Source organism: Aethalodelphis obliquidens, unplaced genomic scaffold, assembly GCF_003676395.1.
Source record: "Aethalodelphis obliquidens isolate GAN/ISIS:26980383/991018 unplaced genomic scaffold, ASM367639v1 scaffold4, whole genome shotgun sequence".
Lineage (NCBI taxonomy): Eukaryota > Metazoa > Chordata > Mammalia > Artiodactyla > Delphinidae > Aethalodelphis > Aethalodelphis obliquidens.
In genome coordinates, this window is record NW_020837948.1 from 57,207,631 (window position 1) to 57,228,879 (window position 21,249).

At 40.3% G+C, this 21,249-nt stretch overlaps 1 protein-coding gene across 1 annotated transcript in view; it reads right to left on the reverse strand.

Annotated features, from left to right (window-relative positions):
- IQGAP2 (IQ motif containing GTPase activating protein 2) overlaps positions 1-21,249 on the reverse strand; it is a 286,526-nt gene that overhangs the window by 39,519 nt on the left and 225,758 nt on the right. Inside the window, exons 17-21 of the mRNA XM_027100794.1 lie at positions 20,230-20,400; positions 13,986-14,069; positions 12,755-12,826; positions 12,020-12,089; positions 7,982-8,190 (exon numbers count right to left, since the gene is read on the reverse strand). Of these exons, the coding sequence (XP_026956595.1) occupies positions 7,982-8,190; positions 12,020-12,089; positions 12,755-12,826; positions 13,986-14,069; positions 20,230-20,400 (606 nt within the window). The remainder of the gene's footprint in view (positions 1-7,981; positions 8,191-12,019; positions 12,090-12,754; positions 12,827-13,985; positions 14,070-20,229; positions 20,401-21,249) is intronic.

Genomic DNA, 21,249 nt, shown 5'->3' on the forward strand with positions numbered 1-21,249 from the left:
CAGACACCCTGAGACACACACAGTTGGAAAGATTAATTTTCCACATTTCCCTCACGAAGAAACAAACGGACAGAGAAGGTTAAAGAAATTAAGAAAATCCAAATTGCAGGTGAATTTGGCTTTTGTAATATTTGTTCTCCAAAGCTGTACGCATTTGTTCTTAGGATGTAATGTAGGTCCCAAGACAATTCAATAGGGAGAGGATAATCTTTCAAAAAATGATGCTGGGACAACTGGATATCCAGGTTCAAAAGAAAGAAGTCAGACCTCATCCCATAAACAAAAATTAACTCAAAACAAAGTGAGAGTGGCATAGACATATATACAGTACCAAACGTAAAACAGATAGCTAGTGGGAAGCAGCCGCATAGCACAGGGAGATCAGCTCAGTGCTTTGTGACCACCTAGAGGGGTGGGATACGGAGGGTGGGAGGGAGGGAGACGCAAGAGGGAAGAGATATGGGAACATATGTATATGTATAACTGATTCACTTTGTTATAAAGCAGAAACTAACACACCATTGTAAAGCAATTATACTCCAATAAAGATATATAAAAAAAAGAGAGATCAAAGAACTAAATGTAGGAGCTAAAACTATAAAACTCTTCTAAGAAAACCTAGGCAAAAATATTTGTTACCCTGGATTAAGCAATGGTTTCTTTGAGGGGTGTGTGTGTGATAATTTATTTAATCATATTCCTTTTGATAGACAGTTAGTTTCTTTACATTTTATTACTATTTCAGAGTGTGTAGGGAGCCTTCTTGTACATGCATCATTGTGCATGTAGATAATGGTTTCTTACATACGACACCAAAAGCACTAGCAACAAAAGAAAAAAATAAAGTGGACTTCATAAAAATTAAAACCTTTGTGCTTCAAAGTACATTATCAATAAAGAAAACCCATAGAATGAGAGAAAATATTTGCAAATCATTTCTTAGATAAGGGACTTGTATCCACAATATACTATAAAGAACTCCTACATCTCAAAAATAAAAAGACAAATAACCCAATTAAAAAATGGGCAAAGGATGTGAACAGACGTTTTCCCAAAGAAGACCTACAAGTGGCTAATAAGCACATGAAGAGATGCTCAACGTTAACAGTTATTTGGCAGCTCCTCAGAAGTTAAACACAGGTGACCATGCGACCCTGCAACTTCACTGTCCGCTATATACTGAAGAGAACTGAAAACAGAAAAACATGTACATGAATGCTCAAAGCAGAATTACTCATAACAGCTGAAAAGAGGGAACAACTCAAGTGTCCATCAACTGATAAATGGGCAAACAAAATGTGGTGTATCCACACACTGGAATGTTATTGATCAGTAAAGAGGAATGAAGGACTGATTTATGCTACTACAAAATAGCGAACTTTAAAAACACTATGGGCTTCCCTGGTGGCGCAGTGGTTGAGAGTCCGCCTGCCGATGCAGGGGACGTGGGTTCGTGCCCCGGTCCGGGAAGATCCCACATGCCGCGGAGCGGTTGGGCCCGTGAGCCATGGCCGCTGAGCCTGCGCGTCCGGAGCCTGTGCTCCGCAACGGGAGAGGCCACAACAGTGAGAGGCCCGCGTACCGCGAAAAAAAAACCCAACACTATGCTAAGTGAAAGAAGTTGGTCACAACAGATGACATATTGTGTGACTCTATTAATATGAAAAACCAGAACAGGCAAATCTATCAAGATAGAATGTATACTAAAGGTTGCTGTGGCTGGGGGTTGGAGTGAATAGGTAACGACTGTTCATGAATATGGGTATTTTTTCTATTGAAATATTATTCATTTACTATACAATTCATCTTTTTAAAGAGTACAATTCAGTGGTGTTCCATCTAGTCGCAAGGTTGTGCAACTGTCACCACAATCCAATTCCAGAACATTTTCTTTGGGGTTTCTTTTTGGGGTGATGAAATGTTCTAGAGTCAGAGAGAGGTGATCGTTGTACAATTTTGGGAATATACTAAACACTACTAAACTGTAACCTTTCAAAGAATGAATTATATCTTTTGAAACTATAGAAGCACTTGCAAAACATATGCAATGTAGAAATTAGAAATGGAAGGGAAGAGAAGCCTCTAAATATTTAACAAAGTTAAGGGTTTTCCCTCCCAACCATGCTCCTTTATTTACAGGGAAATGTGGAAAATGTGTGGCTGGAAACATTGTCAGGAGGTCACTGAGGTTACTGTGTCCCTTCAGGGGCTTAAAGGCTCATGAACCAGAGTAGATCGTTTAGATATGGATCTACCAAACATTTTTACAGAAACCCACAGTAAAAAATACATTTTATGTCTTTTATTGGCAAACTTACCCACACAACACTATACGAAAGGATGCTTATTCTTACTACTGGGACACACTTTGACCGTTTCAATTTGCTTTTTTTCTATTTCATTTTTAAAATCTGCTGAAGTGATACACTAAATTGATTTCATGACTCACTAATGGAATGTGACTTGCGTGAAAGCCACAGCTCTAGAATGCCTCCTTTGCCACTGAACACTGGGTCACTGTCCCAGAGCATAGGTGGCAAGAAAGTTGTTTTTCCTAAAACTTCTTCCATCTGCTTCCCTGAGCTCTTAGCCCAGCCTCCACATGAGGACTCTGTTTGCAGCCAGTATCAGGATTCTCCACCACCAGTCCCGAGGGGGGCCCTCCGGGCATTTCAGGCACTACCATGCTTTGCTGTGCATGCACTGCTGCCCATCTTGCATCCTGGGCCCTTCTCCACCAAATGCCAGTAGGGACTCCTGTCATTTTGACAACAAAAAATGTGCCTGTCCCCATTTCCAATTATCCCTGCAGATGAGAACCACTGTACAGGACAAGCTCCAAATCTATTCACCGCCCAGCACCCCCTTCTCCCATAGCTGGGGTCAGCTCATAGGTAGAAAAAAAAAAACAAAAACAACCCTTGGAGCATTGAGATTAGATAGTTCTATGTGGTTATATCCATTGCCTTCAAGGTTTATGACTTTATTCTTCTTTATTCTCAGCTTAGAGTGGGGTAACTTGACTTAATCCTTTACTTCTGTTCCCCTAATTGTTTATATGGGGAAAGAGAAGGAATTTGATTTTCATTTCTACAAAAATTTTAAGAAGGCGACACTTCCCCCCTTCTTTCACAAATATATAAATCACATTCAAGATGAAGAAAGGAAGCGTAGTTACCCCCAGATGGAGGTTCAGGAGAAGTCTAGGCAGGCGGTGGCCTGATACCCTTATCTATAAGAAGTCCTAAGACATCACTAGACTAACTGGCTTACGGTTCCATTTAACCCAGGTTTCTCCTCTTCAGATAACTGGTGATGTGTAGAGATTCAATTCCCCCAAATACATGGAATAAATTGATTATCTTGATTTTAAATATATGGAAGAAAAAAATCTTGGTACTTAACCTCCCCATCACCGGCCCCCCTCACCCCCGATGTCCCTCAACTACTTGCAGTGGAAGTAGTTCTGGAAACTGGAGGCTATTCCTTTGTTTTGCTGCAGACTTCATCTTTAGGGTAATGTTTTTGACATATACAGAAGAGAACAGAGGGTGGGGTGGTAAGCAAGCGCTAGGGCAGAACCAAGTTCCTTCGCATTATTAACAGATTTGGTGAAGACAGCACAGGAAGAGCACTGGAGGAAGGGAAAGAGCAGAGTCAAATGCTGAGCCCTGGAGGGGAAGTGGGAGGGGAGAGGAGAGCCAGCAGCTGTGCCACGGGAACCGTCTGTCTGCTGGAGATCCAAGTACAGAGCAGCACGCTTCAATGGGATAAGCCCTTCTTCTGTCTTCCCTGTGAAATTACACCTGGCTCACAAAAGCTCTGGTGTGAATGGAGGTTTGCCTTAGAAAGCTTGAAGAAGGGGACAAAGGCCAACCCAGACAGGCGTTCCAAAGAGAGGCATATGCTTTTTATTAATAGAAATCTCATGTCCTCTATTCTTTTTTTTTTCTTTTTTGCGGTATGCGGGCCTCTCACTGTTGTGGCCTCTCCCGTTGCGGAGCACGGGCTCCGGACGCGCGGGCTCAGCGGCCATGGCTCACGGGCCCAGCCGCTCCGCGGCATGTGGTATCTTCCCGGACCGGGGCACGAACCCGTGTCCCCTGCATCGGCAGGCGGACTCTCAACCACTGCGCCACCAGGGAAGCCCAACGTCCTCCATTCTTATCAATAAATATTGAACATTTGAGGAATACTGGTTCGAAGGAGCAACAGTATTTAACTTGTTCATAATATTCCCACATCTCAAATGTTGCCTTAGTTGCCACCATCTTTTCCCTTCCCCTGGTAACAGGATATCCGCATGCAGGTAATATGCTAGAGTATACGCACTTTTGTAGAAGGTGTGGACTAAGACAAAGGGCTTGGGCTTTGGAGTCATAAAAATACGAGTGTCTGCAAAGCACAGTTAGTTTTGTGACCTTGCTCAGGTTAACCTCTCTAAGACTCAGTTTCCTTAAATCTATAAAATGGGCTTAATGATAGCAATCTTACTGAGCTTCTGTGAACATAAAAACAATCCATGCGGCTTCCCTGGTGGCGCAGTGGTTGAGAGTCTGCCTGCCGATGCAGGGGACACGGGTTCGTGCCCCGGTCCGGGAGAATCCCACATGCCGCGGAGCGGCTGGGCCTGTGAGCCACGGCCACTGAGCCTGCGCGTCCGGAGCCTGTGCTCCGCAGCGGGAGAGTCCACAACAGTGAGAGGCCCACGTACCGCAAAACAAACAAAAAAACCAACAAAAAAACAATCCACGTAGGGCACTTAGCACATTTTCCAGTGAAGAAAAACAAGGCTTAGAGAGGTTAAGGAACATACCCAAGGAAATATGCTCATAAAGAAGCAAAGAAGTTAAGCAATACAATACAATTAAGCAATACAATAAATTTCAATCCTGGGTTACAGACAGCCCTGGCCTACAAGTCTGCACTCACGTGATACGACACACCCATCAATAGGAATTTTAGCAATTCAAGATTACTTTCAATTTCTACTTAGGTTTTCCTTCAAGCTAGTTTGAATCTAGACCTTTCTTCCTCCCTATGCCTCCCAGAAACTTCTACTTCAGCTGTCTGTCTCCATTTCCAAACCTCTTCTTTTGCTTAAAACCAACATCAGCTACTTCACTCACTCGCCCACTGACTTTCTGAGGTTTCCAGAAGGAACGCCAATTTTAAAAGAATTGTAAGACACATGGTTACTAGAGAGAGCTAGAGTTGCTCTGTAAGAACTAAGCCACTTCCCTTTAAACTTTTTTCTCAACATATGCTTATTGTTAAAAAAAATGAAAAACTATACCAGGACATGGAAGCAACCTAAGGGTCCACTGACAGATGAATGGATAAAGAAGATGTGGCACATATATACAATGGAATATTACTCAGCCATAAAAAGAAACAAAACTGAGTTATTTGTAGTGAGGTGGATGGACTTAGAGTCTGTCATACAGAGTGAAGTAAGTCAGAAAGACAAGAACAAATATCATATGCTAACACACATATATGGAATCTAAAAGAAAAAACATTCTGATGAACCTAGGGGCAGGACAGGAATAAAGACACAGATGTAGAGAATGGACTTGAGGACACGGGGAGGGGGAAGGGTAAGCTGGGACGAAGTGAGAGAGTGGCATGGAATACATACACTATCAAATACAAAATAGATAGCTAGTGGGAAGCAGCTGCATAGCACAGGGGGATCAGCTCCGTGCTTTGTGACCACCTAGAGGGGTGGGATAGGGAGGGTGGGAGGGAGACACAAGAGGGAGGGCATATGGGGATATATGTATATATATAGCTGATTCACTTTGTTATACAGCAGAAACTAACACAACACTGTAAAGCAATTTTACTCCAATAAAGATGTTAAAAAATATATATATATATGGCTAATTCTACCATGCAAAGAAAAAGAGCTTAACTTTTTTCTTTTAGCTTAAGTGTATATCCACTTTTTACAATAAATGAAATCGTACTGTTTTAGGTACTATTTTCTTCTCCATTATATTGCAACCCTTTCCCCTGCCCTTAAATATTCTTCAGAAACGTTATTTTTAGTGGCTGTGTAACATACATGTCAGACTGGTTCTATTGTCCTCTGTTGTTTTCGGGTTTGGGTTGTTCCCCATTATTTCACTACTGTAAATAAAACTTCAACTGCACTATTCTTATCATCAAACCAAAAATGCTACTATTAATGATAAGACAAAAGAGTACGTCCTTGAGAATCATTAGTTTAACTTCTAATCAGTGTTTGATAAATATTTGGTGTTTGAAAATATAAGGTGAAAAATTAACTTTGTTTCACAATGCTAACAATTAGGAATGCTTTAAAAAATCTTAAACACTCGTAAAGATCCGAAAATCTGCCACATTTGTATTTCCACAAGCTACATATTTCTACTACTCTTTTGCAACTAAGCCTTTATTTTAAAAGGCAAGGCATTTCCTGTTTACAACTTTATGGGAGTAGGGTACAACAGCAGTGTAAAGCTATAAAAGGCATTCTCTGAAGGACCTTCTGGAATATATTATACTTTAAAAGTTTTCATATGTATCCAACAATACAAACACATTTTTTTTTTAAAGACTAACGTACTATTGTTTTTCTGGATAAAACAATGAAAATAGAGTTAAAAGCAGAACTTTTAAATTTGTAGTTTTTTCCCTTAATATTTAGAAAAGATGATCATTTCCTGTCTTACGAGTTGCTCTCGTTTCCTTATTTTCTCGGCACTATTTTGCTGGTATCTCTGTGAGGGCCGGAGACAAGAGTGAGGCGTTCCCACGTCCACTTAGCTGGTAGCCTCCCGTGCCTGCTCACCTGGTAGTTTTCCAGAACCACACCAGAAGCTGGCTCTCTACCTCTGACCCACTGTAGCCTTCTCAGGGCATCCGGAGGGTCAACTTGCCCTGCCCTGCCCTGTTGGTTTTCTGAAAACTGACGTGGTATGGGAACAGGGAAATGGAGAGAGGTCTTACCCTGGAAATCTCCTTTTCTTGGGTAAAAATGACACTTTTCACATAGTTTTGGGGAGCTTTGACACTGGCAGGTTTCTCACAGATACAAAACTACAGCATTATTTACTTGGAGGCTATTATTAGGGAAATGCCACTCTGTAGGGGGTCATTTTGGAAATGTGGATTGGGGAGGGCTAACATCTGATGGATTGGAGACACCACTGGCTTCCAGTAAGCGGGGCCTGGGGAGGACAGATGCTCTGCTGTCCTGCAGTTTGTAGGATGGTCCTGTGTAAATAACTGTCCACATCTCGCATGGCTGGATTTTTTAATGTCCCGCTGGTCATTCACGAAGGTCAAAATTCTGTGCATAATTGCTTGAGCCTAGAATCTAATAGTTTTACATATAAGCACAACATAGATCCTCACAAGTTTAATATAAACTTAATTTTCTAGGACGGCAACTCCATGTCAAGTGGTGGGGGGTGGCGGAAGACCACACTTTGCTGTTCAAGGGCTTATTACAAAGAGTTGTTCTCCACTTTGGAAAAAAGAACTCATGGCCAGTTCCACCACTCACCTGACCAGTCTCATCTGTAGCTCTCTCAATCTGTAGTTATTCTGTGAAGAGGCCCAAGTCTCTGGTAACATTATCACATCTAATGGCATCAGGCCCATGTATCTTCATATTGAAATATGTATTTTTACTATAAATTCATTTCTTTGAATTTCTCTTTTATATTTATAGAAAGGCCTTAGCCTTGCTATGAAGGTACATATGTAAGTTGGTTTTATTTCACATAAATTTCCTTTCAGAATGGTAAAGAAGTCTTACCAAATGTCATAAAAGGGGGGCGCAGAATTTTGCAGGTCTAAGACCATAAAGTGGTAATGAAAATGGTAAGTAAACTTTGGGCCACTCCTTCTGGACTCCAAAGGAACTTAGCTGGACCACAGTGTTGTGGGCCAATATACGAGCGTCTTCTCTCTTCTGGGAACCAACAGTCCCACAAACCCCACTGACCTCCAGTGTGATCCTGTTCTTCACCAGGAGCCCAATCTTAATGTCCATCAGGTTCAGGTCTTTCTCCAGCTGTTGGTTGCCTCTGATCTTGGTCACCACTTCTTCCCTCAAGCGTGCTACCTCCAGAGCCTCCTGGAAATCCAAGTCACTTTGGTCCAACAGGTGTACAAATTTGCGGATTACTGTTAACGGCGGGTTTTCAGAGCCAACTGCAAGGAAAGGAAAGGTGTGCTTTAACTGGGCATGCTTGAACGGATCATCAGTAGGAAAGAAATCAGGTCTTTAAATAAAACATTGACAGAAAAATAGAGCGACGGACGTGCTTGGTCTCCAGAGTGAATCATCCTGCCTCATGTCAAATCTGGACGGGGAAACGGATCGTATAAATAAACGCACGCCACCGATAAGGTTGGGCCTCACTAATTCCTCGTCTAGCACCCGTTTATCAGCCCTCTCTCATGCTGTTCCCAGGACCACGCACTGAGGAGATAGTTCTATCAGTGTCTTATTGATGAGGAACCTGGGAAAGAATGCTAACGTGAGTTGCCCTGGCTCTAAGAGCTTGTGGCTGAGCCAGATAAGAGATTTCTGTTCTTGCTGCAGGAAGCAGAAAGAGGTGTTTTTTTTTTTGTTTTTTGTTTTCCCAGCCCAAAAGACCTTGGGGAAGGAGCAGGAATTAGCTGAAAGGTGAATTAGAAAAGGTCAGTCAAGGGAGACCTGTAAGGTCTAACAGGAGCCAACAGAATGACAACTGGAACACATGTTCTACTTCGCAGAAATGAAGCAATTTTAGAAACTGAATTGGGTCCCTGTCCTTTCAGGATGGACCAGGGAGGGCATTCGGCACCTAGGAGACCAGGCTCAGTTGCTGAGAGGAATACCTATATAAAGTCTACAAGGGCTTTCCCTTAGTGCCTTGAACCTTAATTGTGCTTTAATTCTCTTGCACTGCGACTTAGAAAAAACAATTTTTTTTAAGGTGTGTAATGAGATCTACTCTGGGTAAACTCTAAGAAGAAACTACCTGGACCTTCAATGCTGAATGATTAGACACAGCAACAAAAAGATGACTCAAGAGAGCCCAGTCCAGTTGTGGTGGCCTCAATAACCATCCTCTCTTTTACTTCCAAGGCCCTACTCAAGCTTCCTTATACTTCTGTGTAGTTCTGTGGTATCTTGACACTTAAGGAATACAGAGCTCAACCAACAACACAATTAACAGCATGAACTCATCATGAACAACCAAATCTAGAGTCATCTGTATTACTGTTGTTCCCCATCTGATGGTCTTTACTGGTACTTGTCAAAGAAAAGCCTTAGGAAGCTTTAGAGATCCAATTCTGCTTCCAGGCTCAGAATTTACTGGATAATAATAGCTCATATTCCACTAGATTCCAAGTCACCTCGGATCATGGACCCTTTTCTTCCTGATCACTGAAGCACACATGAATTTATTTTCCTTCTATTTCAGCAAAGATGTTGCTGATGACATGACCATTTCTGAAACAGCCTGAGCCACACACCGGAGCTCATTCATGTAGCTGAGAGAACATAAGCCCCCGCATTTGTGTCTAAAGTTCTCTCTCCTGGCTCTGAAAAACTGTGTATCATTTTATGTGCTAACAGGCCTGGTAGAGACAAATTACTATTTTAGCTTTACTAATTATTATGGCTCAAATGAAATAGTTCCTCTATCAACAGTTGGCTTTTTGGCATCTTCATGATATCTTCATACCACTTGGTGGTACTTTCATTTCAGGAAACCACACAACTTAACAGTCAGCACTTACAAATGGCCACATTACGGTTCCAGCAACTTCTAAACCTGAATGCGTTCAGTGCCTTTCTGGAGGGAATGGGTGAAAATGAATCATGACAGACTAATAAAAGTGATCTGTTTTTCAGCTGAAAAAAATGCCTTTGTTTTATGAAGATGCTGAATTGAGAAAGAAATGAAAATCTACAGTTCAGTTACCACAAAGCCACCCTATTTGCCAAAACCCAGAGCAGTTCTGATCTGATTTATTCACGAACATAGTTTCTATCTGCCTTCTATGCTTTAACAGGAAATCACCTAGATTTTTTTTTTTTTTTTTTTTTGCGGTACACGGGCCTCTCACTGTTGTGGCCTCTCCCGTTGCGGAGCACAGGCTCCGGACGCGCAGGCTCAGCGGCCATGGCTCACGGGCCCAGCCGCTCCGCGGCATGTGGGATCTTCCCGGACCGGGGCACGAACCCGTGTCCCCTGCATCGGCAGGCGGACTCTCAACCACTGCACCACCAGGGAAGCCCTCGCTTAGATTTTTAAACTGGAATTTCTTTTATCTTTGTAACTTAAAAAAAAAAAAAAAGTAAGCAAGTAACAAGCATCATCACGACCACCTACAAAAACATGTTCCCTAGAAGGAAACGAAAAGCAGCCTGTGTTTGTTTGGAAAACTTATCCTTAAATTACCTATTTTAGTGTGTTAGGGCTCAGAAAACAAACCCCCTATTCAGCTTCCTTATAAAAAATTAAAGATTATCTACCAACTAGGAGACGAATCTCATCAATTCCAAAGTGGAGCAGTGTGGCATTGGAAAGACTGGGGACCTTTCCTCCCTCAGTTTGCATGCTGGATTCCGGAATCTAGTAGAATGAGGTAGTATCCAGAAGATTCCACGGGCTTGAGGCAGAACCTGGCCTCTGAGGCTGCCGGATACTTTTCCTTAACAAGTACCAGGGAAGATCTTTCTTAGGCCATACACTTCACTCCATAATTCAGACAGACTTTTGACAATAAAGGGTGTTGGCGAAACTACTTAGTAGCACTGTGCTAGGAACATTACTGAACAGTTGTTTATTTCCTCCAAAAAAAAAAAAAGTAAGAAACAAGGCAGTTAGAACATAATGGCCATTTTCATTACTAAAATACACACTGATTTGTTTTGGCTTCTCAAAACTAATCTTGAATGACCTGAATATTTGAAGAATTTAGGCAGTACTACTAAACTTATCAGCAAGCCCTTCTAGACTTAATCTAGGACACTTTCTTTATTACATGTTCTTGTGATAGTAAGAAGGTTAAAAATTTAGCATATAAAGAATGATCTTCACTATGCAAACAACAACAACAACAACAGAATGACAAACATATGCAGAGCTGAAACTGAAAAAGACAACACAAAATGTGAATGCTATTTCTGGGTGATTTTTATTTTATTTTGCTGTTTTCAAACTTTCTACAAATGGCATATACTATTAGTATAAGGAAGATGATTTAAAAAACCATAGGTACTGTGAGAAGTCCAGAATGAAATTATAGGAAGATGTTTGTAGTTATCTTTGGGAGGTGAAACTGTGTGCTTTTTCCCTTCTTATTCATATTTCCAAATTTCTTATACGACTATGTTTCATTCTTAATGTGAGAGAAAAAAAATCACAGGCCAGGTAATAAATTAAACAGTATTCAAATTTAAGTTAATCTTCTGGCTCTTCTGCATTAGATTCCTGCCTCTAGCTCAAATTTAATATAAAAAATCAGCATTTATACCAACTGCATTTTTAAAAAATTGAAGTGTAGTTGATTTATAATGCTGTGTTAGTTTCAGGCGTACAGTGAAGTGATTCAGATATATATATATATATATATATTTTTTTAATATTCTTTTTCATTATAGGTTATTATAAGATATTGAATATAGTTCCCTGTGCTATATGGTAGGTCCTTGTTGATTATCTATTTTATAGATAGTAGTGTGTATACGTTAATCTCAAACTCCTAATTTATCCCCCCGCCCCATGCAGCCCATTCCTTTTGAAGAAGAAATCACATCTACTGCATTTACCCCACTCCATTTAGATAGCAGGGCCCACTTCCTGTCATCACATCTTCCTTTGTGTACTGGTTCAGAACCTGGGGCCTGAAATGGTCAAAATCTACTGGAAATAACGGGCATCCTCTGTTTTTGGAGCCGCCACTGAAGTGACTCAGATGGAAATAACTTGTCCTTGCCTGGTTAATAAGGGATACTTCGTCTCGGAATGCTCCCACTTACCCAATGTTTTGTAGTCATCTCTAGCTTTGTTTGCTCTCAGTAGAGACTGTATTTTCACAATTTCATTGTTCTGCGAAAAAAACAAGACCAGTCACAACTTCCCAGAGTCCCATCTATTCCACTATTTTAGAATTTAGAGCTATTTAAGGAGTGACAGCGTTTTCAAAAGGGACACTATTTAGAACTGATAGTATTTAGATGTGGTGTAGTCAATGTTTATTTTTGCATTCTCTTTGAAGAAAGGGGCAAACAAGTTAGCTAAAATATAAACAAGATTGCAAAGGGACCGTTTAAATAAAGAGATTTAAAAAGGGAAGAGAATTTTACCACCAAATTTAGTTGGTCCAATCTATGTTCACATATCTATTCTTCAAAGATCCTAAAAAAATTCCTCCTGTGGGTGTCTATTTAAATTACTCGGTTAGCAGTAATAAGCACTTTACAAGTAATGTTGGAAAGTTGAATCTTTTCTCCCTGGCATTACTAGCCCACATCAGTTTTCTCTCACCCATTTCCTTTCCAGTTCTGAATGGTGAAGTCTCACTCTGAACCTGAGTTCTGAATAAAAAAATGTAAGAAGTCTCCAAATGGTATCACATTGAGTTCTAAAACCTATTTTTTCCTCCTAGTGTTCATTTCCACCATTTAATAAAAATCATTCAATGCTAACATTCAACAAAGTATTCATTTAGTTCATCCTCAGCCAGGATAAAAATCCACATGCGTGTCTCTTACATGATCTCTGAAATACTTCAGTCGTGAGAGGTAATTCTTTCGTGCTGTTACCATCCGGAACCAGGACTGAATCTAAAAATAAGTTAAAAAGAGAAATCCAGGCAATTACCAGATAACCTTTCATATCTCTTTATGGAGTCTTTTAAAAATAATATTGAGAAATAATTTGATAAAAAAGTAAAAATTAGCAGCCTACCAACTAATGAACATCTAAAGCCTAATCTTCACCTTCTATCTCCTTCGTTGCTTTTTCTCCTAGGGGTTCAGAACATGTTACACGTTATGGTGGGGAAGGTAATGTAGCTCTTCGTACCATTTGGCTTTAATCTCAGTAAATAAAAGCCAAGCAGGCAAGGCATTTTGCTGAGAGTGGCCACGGGTCAGGGGATCGAATGAAACCAAGTTCAGGGTTGCTTCCCACATCTCTTAAACGCAGCGAATATTCTTTAGGTCTTTACAGGAAAACATTTCAAGAGGTCTCATGAGGGACCAACTGTGACCCATGGTTTTCTGAGCGAATAAGCCTGTGTTCCAGGGTGAGCAAAGGACATTTCATTCAGGAGCTAGTAATGCACAAGGGGTCTAGACCATGTCATTCTTTGTCCTCACAGTTTAAAAAGTCTTCACAAATCTCATCTGATTCCCATCTCTCTCCAGTCCCACTCTTGTGACTCTGATCTGGATTTCCAAGTTTCTACAAGTTCACTGCTGTACAGTTCTTTAGTTTTCAGCTTTGAGACAGTGGGCACTCCATTGCGTGTTCTTTCTCTAAGCTCGGAGCAACCAGCCTTGCTGGGAAGCTGGGTTAGACCAGCCCACCACCTAAATACAGGCCCTAACTTAGCTCTACTTTCTCTTGTCATTGGCTTTGCATTTGCGTTACAACTAAGGTCTGCACTGTTAAATTTGAGCATTCTAAACATTATTAGCGAAGACCATAAGAAGAACATAAAATAAATAATTTTAAATAATTTTTTATTTAAATAATCAAGATTTTAAATAATCAATTTGGACTTGTTAGAGAAAGAGCATATATTATAAAGGACCAGAGACAATAGAGTGTTTTCATGGACTTGCTTGAAGATGATCAGCTAAGTGAGTAGTAGAGGTATGACTCAAACCCAGGACTTGCTTCTGATGTCAAGGCTCAAACATAGTCTGTCTTCTAGAAGCAAAACGAAAATGAAGGGAAAAGTTTAAGTCAAGCACTAAGGTAGGAAAGGGTGTTTACCTTCACAACAGAAGGAATATTATCAATGAACATTTGTCGCCTGTGCATATAGGAGGCCCGCTGTTTATGTCCCTTCCAAAAAGCCTGTGGAAAATAATGAGTTACAGAATTACTTACATGTAACAGTTTACTTTAGAAAGTGCAAGGACGGAGTACATCTCAGGAGACACTGAGTTGGGACAATGTCGGGGATCCTCCCTTCCAAATCTCATCTGGACACCATCCCTAGGGGTGGACATTAAACTGGGCAGAGCATACCAGCTCACACCTGAGGCTTGCCCCAAGTTTGGGAAAGGAATTACCAGGTGGAAGTCCAGTTTCTGGTTTGAAAGTTTAATTTTACCAAGGCCCTGGCTGATAAGAAGTCATAATAATATGGAATTGCCCTGAAACATACAAACAGATCAATTGGGTGCTGGTATTATTTGGTAACAATATAAGATGCTTCAAAATAATGACTAGTAATTAGCTTTCCTCCAACAAGTGGGCCACTGTGATCCAGACTGAAAAGGAAGATGACTCTGGATCCCTGAAAATAGGAGTACTGTGACTGATCTTTTATTATTGCATCTATTTTTACATAAAGTTTAACGAGGCTTCAACATAGCTTTACAAGGTTATCACCATCAAAGAGAACTTTTACAGGAAACATTTGCAAAAAGTGGACACAAACTGGTATCTTTAGAATGATAAATCCATAGCTGTTATAAAGTTTATTCCAATTCATTTTTGAGAATCTTTTTATTGAAACATATCTTTGTAATTCACTCCAATTCTCTGATTTTGTTTTTCAGGTTAGAAATGAAATACAAGTTCTGTGTTAAAAAGGACAAATACAAAAAAATCAAGTTTGTTTTTGGCCTCGGAGTGCAGCTTGCGGGATCTTAGCTCCCTGACCAGGGACCGAACCCGGGCCACGGCAATGAAAGCACCGAGTTCTAACCACTGGGACACCAGGGAATTCCCCAAAATCAAGTGGTTTTTTTTTTGTTTGTTTGTTCAAGTTATTTTTTATAAATTTCTTTTCACATCTGCATATATCAATCTACCTCATTCCTTCTTTTTAAAAAGGTATGCGGAATTTTATTGCCATTTAAAAAATAATATACTTTTTGGTAATGATTCAAAACAAAACAGTCATGATGGAATAAGTACCCAACTGAGTACTTGCTCCAGACTTCCCCTCTTAATTTAAATCCCTAGAAATGATAAATATGCTTTTTAAAAAAACTTAATTTTGAAATAATTATCGACTCACAGGAAGCTGCAACAGTAATACATTGAGTTCCATGTACCCTTTTATCCAGCTTCCGCCAATGGAAACATCTTACAAATATGCTTTTAAAGCAATCCATCATAGTGCTAGAACACAAGAAGGCATATGGGTCAAAAACTATGAGGGATCTTGGAAGAGAGAAGGTAGCTTGAATTGGCTGAAACAGGGAACCACAGAACACAATTCTACAAATACTGGGAACCTCTACAAAAAATGTGAGCTGGCTCTAAGCTTGAGAGAGCCTTGAATGTCAGTCTGAGAAATTTTGGGAAAGTTGTCACATCACTCATTGCCAAGCAGTGAGGGGAATAAAAGCATAGATGGGGAGTAGGAATTGGGAAAAGTACAAAAGAGTATAGCCTTTTTGGAGGGAATTTAGCAGTATCAAATTTAAAATTATTTAGCGTTTCACCCAGTGTTTCTAATTTTCAATATACCCAGCCTAAGGAAATATAAGTACCTGTGTAGAAAAACAATATATAAGGATTTTTGTTGCAGCATTGTTTGTAATACCGAAAATATGTAGAGAACAGAATATTGACAAATAGGGAAACGGGATAAACTGTGATTGCGCTCATACTAATGGCAATCTAACTAGTAACTTATTTGTCATGATGGGTCTCAATGGTGACTCGTGTTTTTGTGGCTAACACTGTTTTAAAGCACAGAGGTGCAAATGTGCCAATAATATTATACATCCCATTCTTTGATCCAAATTGAAAGGCAACCAAGATACTGGGATTAGCTCAATTTCTCATTCTGTGTTTTTGGAATTATCTCAATTCCAGAAACACTATTAATCTCTATTAGCTCAGATTCTCAAAGATTCTGGATAAGGAATCTGTTGTAGTAACAGAAGATCTAATACTGAAGCATGTTTGCATTAGTGGAATGAACCCACTTGTCCGTTTTGTACTGTTTTTAATGTCCTAAGGATTCAGCGCTCACCAACAGTACTTTCCTGAAGATTTCATTTTGTATTTCATCTCTTTAATGATTATGTAGATTTTTCTGGAATCTACATTTATATTTTTATTGCTACCTTTCCAAACCAAGGCAACTTGGCTGGGTTTTGAAGTTTTGGTCTATAGAAGCAGAGTACTACAGGCTTCCTATTTTATTTGTCAAAATTTAACATTCTTCTTTTTTAGTTTGTAAGTTTTAGTTTCATTAGGATTGGCTTTTCTCATTCTGTGCTAACAGCACAACTCCTGTGCAAGGCCCAGAGACTGCAGGCTCTTCTAATTAGAGGCTCTTTATTAAAAATAATTATAGGTATAAAGTTGGGAGGAAGGTGCTATTGATAAAAATGCAAAAGGAGACAGAATTCTAAACCATAAAGCCATTTAGAAGCAGCTTTTTATAAACAATTAGAGAGAAGGCGTTTACCAAAACATCAATCTCTCTCTTGACTGGTATGAGAACTTGCGTGAAAATTTATAATAGCCATGTTTTTGTTTTGTTTTTTGTTACCATAAATATATTTTCTGTGCAATTCAGCTGTAACAAAGGAGTTTCCCAAGATACCTAGACCTCAGAAGTTACTGTTCTGTTTTATAGATTCTAATTGTCAATCTCTAGAAAATCTGGCTTGCTACATTGGTTGCCTCGCTTGATAATTGGGCACTCAGGATAGTATAGTATATAGTATATAATTTGAATAGTAATAGTATATTACTATATATACTATATATAGTATATAGTATATATATAGTATATAATTTGAATAGTAATATTCAAATTACCAACTTCTGAAGCACAAATTCTGTGATCTCTCTGTTAGCCAAGAAAACCCTAAATATTGGCCTCTTTTCCCACTCTGCCTAAAGCTACAATCCCGCAACCTGCAAGAGTAGTCAGTTACATTCAAACAATGTAATGAAGGACTGTCCCATCAGGTCACCCCCTTCCTCCCGGCCCCAGATTCTGCCACAGCTCCTGACAACCTGCACTTGCTTCACAGACGCTTGTTTCTTTTTCTTTGCCCCCATGCTTGTGGCACTCTCTGACCTGAAGTTCAATAATTTAGTAATTCTCAGGGCTAAGTTTTGGTATTTCACTATTATGCTTTTTCCTACAAAGTGGCATTTCAGCGTTCTTCAGTTCAAGGAAAAAAATATTGTAGCTAACTCTTTTTTCCTGTCTTGATTTTTCTGATCTCTTCCTGGGCCAACCAACCACCTGGATGTTGGATCCCCACTATCTGCCCTCTGAGTCACGATCTCTACCGCCTCATCACTTCGAACACTTGTTGAGCACTTAACAGCTGCATACTGGGCAAAGTCTGTTATGTGTATTATCCCATTTAATCCCTACAACCCTGCGATAAAATGGGTATTATCATCTTCAGATGAGAAAATGTATTTTAAGTCATCTATTCTTAGCTTTTTCTGTGTTTTTTCTCAAGTTCTCCACGTGTTTCAATCGCTTTCAGTGTCTGTTCTACATTCTGCAGTTATAAGTTCATTCCCATTCTAGGATGTCATTTTTCTTCCTCTCTGTAGCTACGGGTTATCTTTTCATTTTATCATGCTGTCTTGTTTCATCAAGTCCATGCATCTTATTAAATTTCTTAAAAGCATAAAGCAGTTTCAGTATAAACATTTCTACTGTCTCCTGGAATATGAGAATCCTTAGATGTTAATTTATGTTTTACAACTTATAACCATTTTTCTTTTTTTTGGCTATAAAATTTTCATTTTTGTTTGAGATTTTTTTCTGGCTCTCTTCTTAAATGTTGGCCATTTTTTCAGGGCTTTCTTACTGTTCAAATATAATATGGTTATAATAGATTCTCATTACCTTCCTCTGTGTTTACTTGGCCACCTTCTGAGTTGTCTGAGACAAAGGATTGGCTACTGATGACATACACTCTCTGTACCATATCTAGCTCCTTGGGAGGAGACTGTCAGTGGTAGCACAGCGGAGCTGGGGTGTGGTTGCCCTCAGCCTGGGAGCTTTTTCTCTGAATTTGTTGAGACTACTGTGTCTGGGGTTGATGCAGCCAGCTAAGAAGTTTGAGCTGTTCCACGGAGGGGAAATCTTCAGATTTGACATCATTCCCCTAATTTGGAATGAATCAGCCACTTCTGCAAAAAATGAGATTAGCATGATGCCCTTTGGTTCATGGTCTTCTGGTTTTCTGGGTCAGACCACATTCATCTCTAGGCTATAGCCTGACTTCAGACCTCACGCCCTCCTTGTTAGAAAACTGTCAGAAGCAGGGGGAAGGAAGTCATCACGGGGTGACTTCATAGTGTAATGGCTTCTTCTTCAATACTGCTGCTTCCACGGAGTGGGGAGGAAAGGCTCCAGGTGACCATTTCCATCTTTCCCCCAGCTCTCTCCTGATTTTAGCCCTGGGTCCTAACATCAGGCGGATGTTATACTAGAGGGCTCTGTAGAGTGTCTTGCAACTATAACACAGCTCTGAGCAGACTGGAGAGCTTGAGGTTGGTCCAAATTGTGTCACACTGGCTAACACTCTTCGAATTCTGTGCAAAAGTAGAGCCTCAGCATCAGTGTAGATGATGTTATACTTAAGATTTTGTTCACTTCCTGTATGTTTTGTCTACCATTTATTTAAAGAAGGAATAAACTGGAAAACTTAACGGTTTCACCTAGAAAACTCCTTTAAGTATCAAGTTTTTTTTTTAAATTTAGTTATTTTATTTATTTGATTTTTAGCTGCATTGGGTCTCTATTGCTGTGCACGGGCTGTCTCTAGTTGCAGCGAGTGGGGGCTACTCTTTGTTGCAGTGCATGGGCTTCTCATTGGGGTGGCTTCTCTTGTTGCAGAGCACGGGCTCTAGGTGCGCAGGCTTCAGTAGTTGTGGCTCGCGGGCTCAGTAGTTGTGGCTCGCGGGCTCTAGAGTGCAGGCTCAGTAGTTATGGTGCATGGGCTTAGTTGCTCCGCGGCATGTGGGATCTTCCCGGACCAGGGCTCGAACCCATGTCCCCTGCATCGGCAGGCGGATTCTTAACCACTGTGCCACCAGTGAAGCCTGAGTATCAAGTTTATAGAAGAAGTTTCTTTTAAAAAATTAATCATTCCTGCCTTCTAACATCTTAAGCTCTGAGCAAACTCAGATATTTAAGCACCTATCATATGCAAGACACAAGAATACAAAAGTTTTAAAAACTCATCTTCTGCCCTGTACAATATTATAGTTAGGTGGGGAAGCAGATCAGTACACCAATGATCACAAAAGAGAAGCCCTTCAACTTACAACCTTTCAATTTTGGAAATTTAATAGTTACTGGCCAAAGCAAAAAGCCACCAAACTATGCTCATCAACAACAGTATCACTTTGGATGCAGAAAAAGGAACAAACACACGGCCTTTTGGAAACCAGCGTGGTGGTTGAGAGAGGATGCTAGGGGAACACAGAATAGAAACATCTAAATCTAGCAAGTTCCTCTCCTGTGAACCAGAACATTCGGACAAGTCATGCAAGCTTAAGAAGAAAAAGGTTGGGAATGAGGATGCCTCTTGCAGGCCTGAATGAAGAAGGAGATTATATAAGAGGGAAGATAGCCTCAGAGATGCTACATTTATCTCATGAGCAATTCTGTTCTTTAGGCTACAAGAGTATAGAAACTCAGACGCCACTCAACATCCACTAACCACTAAGAAACCAATTCAAAAGCACCTGAGGTCAGACAGTAGGTGACACAAGGATATCCGCCTTTTTAGAGAAACAGGATTTCAACTCTGATCTCAGGTATTCCCCTGCCTCTGACTATTCACAGTGTCCTGAATACTTTCCAGAAGACCACAGGTGAAAAATCATCCAACATCCTTCCCATCTCGGAGTCTTCAATAAAGTAGACTCAGGGGCACTGATTAAGAACAAAATCTGCAGTCACATTTGTTTATTAGAATGCTGGTAGTAGACTGTCCTGTTATCAAATAACATTTTCATGGAATGACAGTTTTCTGTAACGAGTGGTAGGTGACTCACATACCTGTATTTTGATCACATGCTCTTCTTGTTCATACAAAAATGATTTCCTAGCTTCATACTCTTTCCTAAGGAGGGGTCCTGAGGTTGCGGCTTGAAAGCGCAGAAGCATATCTTCGGTAGCAGACCACATCTTCTCACGAATGTAATCTGCTGTAACTTCCTCAATAATGTCCTGGCAAGAGATATTTCTTATGGTTACACTTCACACATCAGATGAAAGGAGCATAGAGAACAGCTGCTGGAAATTTTATCTTTCAGAAAATGATCTGCACAGCTCTTTCTGGCTTGGTGTAAAAAAGGTCTGACCAGAGCCGAGGGATGAACTGGCTCAGCTTCTCTCTAGTGATACGGTTCTGGAATCCTCTGAACTTTGTGCTGAGATGGTATGAGAATGAGGTTGAATGGTCTCAGGATTTGGAGGTAGCGGTGTATAGATGATGCTGGCAGGGACCAGGCAAGAGGCCCGATCTCCTCAGAGTGTAAAAGAGACAAGGATGATTACAGTAAGAGTATGCATCACCTCCTCCCTCTCCTGAGGGAAAGACTGCAGTGCCCATGAAGTCCTTGGGCTTTTCTTGCCCAGGCCAGAGGAGGCAGATCCCTGCAATGAGTAGGGGAAAACTCAAAATAAACTTGGGAGAAAATAAAAGACTTGGAGCAGAAGAAAAGGCAGTGGGAGAGGAAAGATAAGTGCTATTGAGGGCAGACAGGGAAACCTAGATGAATGAGAAAAAAAGGAAGAAGGGGGATTGTGAGAAGTCTTCATGTGGATGACGAACTGGGTTTACTTTTATGTTCTTTGAGAGACGCAAGCAAAGACTGGACTCGCTTCTATGGCGGATGTCTCTTATCCAGTGTGACTGGACTCAATGGATGGTTAATTTAAACAATTAAAAGTGAAATCATATAAAAGATGCATAAATACTTTTAAGGAGACATATGCACATTCTTGAATAAATTCAGTAATTTCAGATTGACTAGAATTTTTTTTCTTTTAACAGCATAGACCCTCCACTTTTTA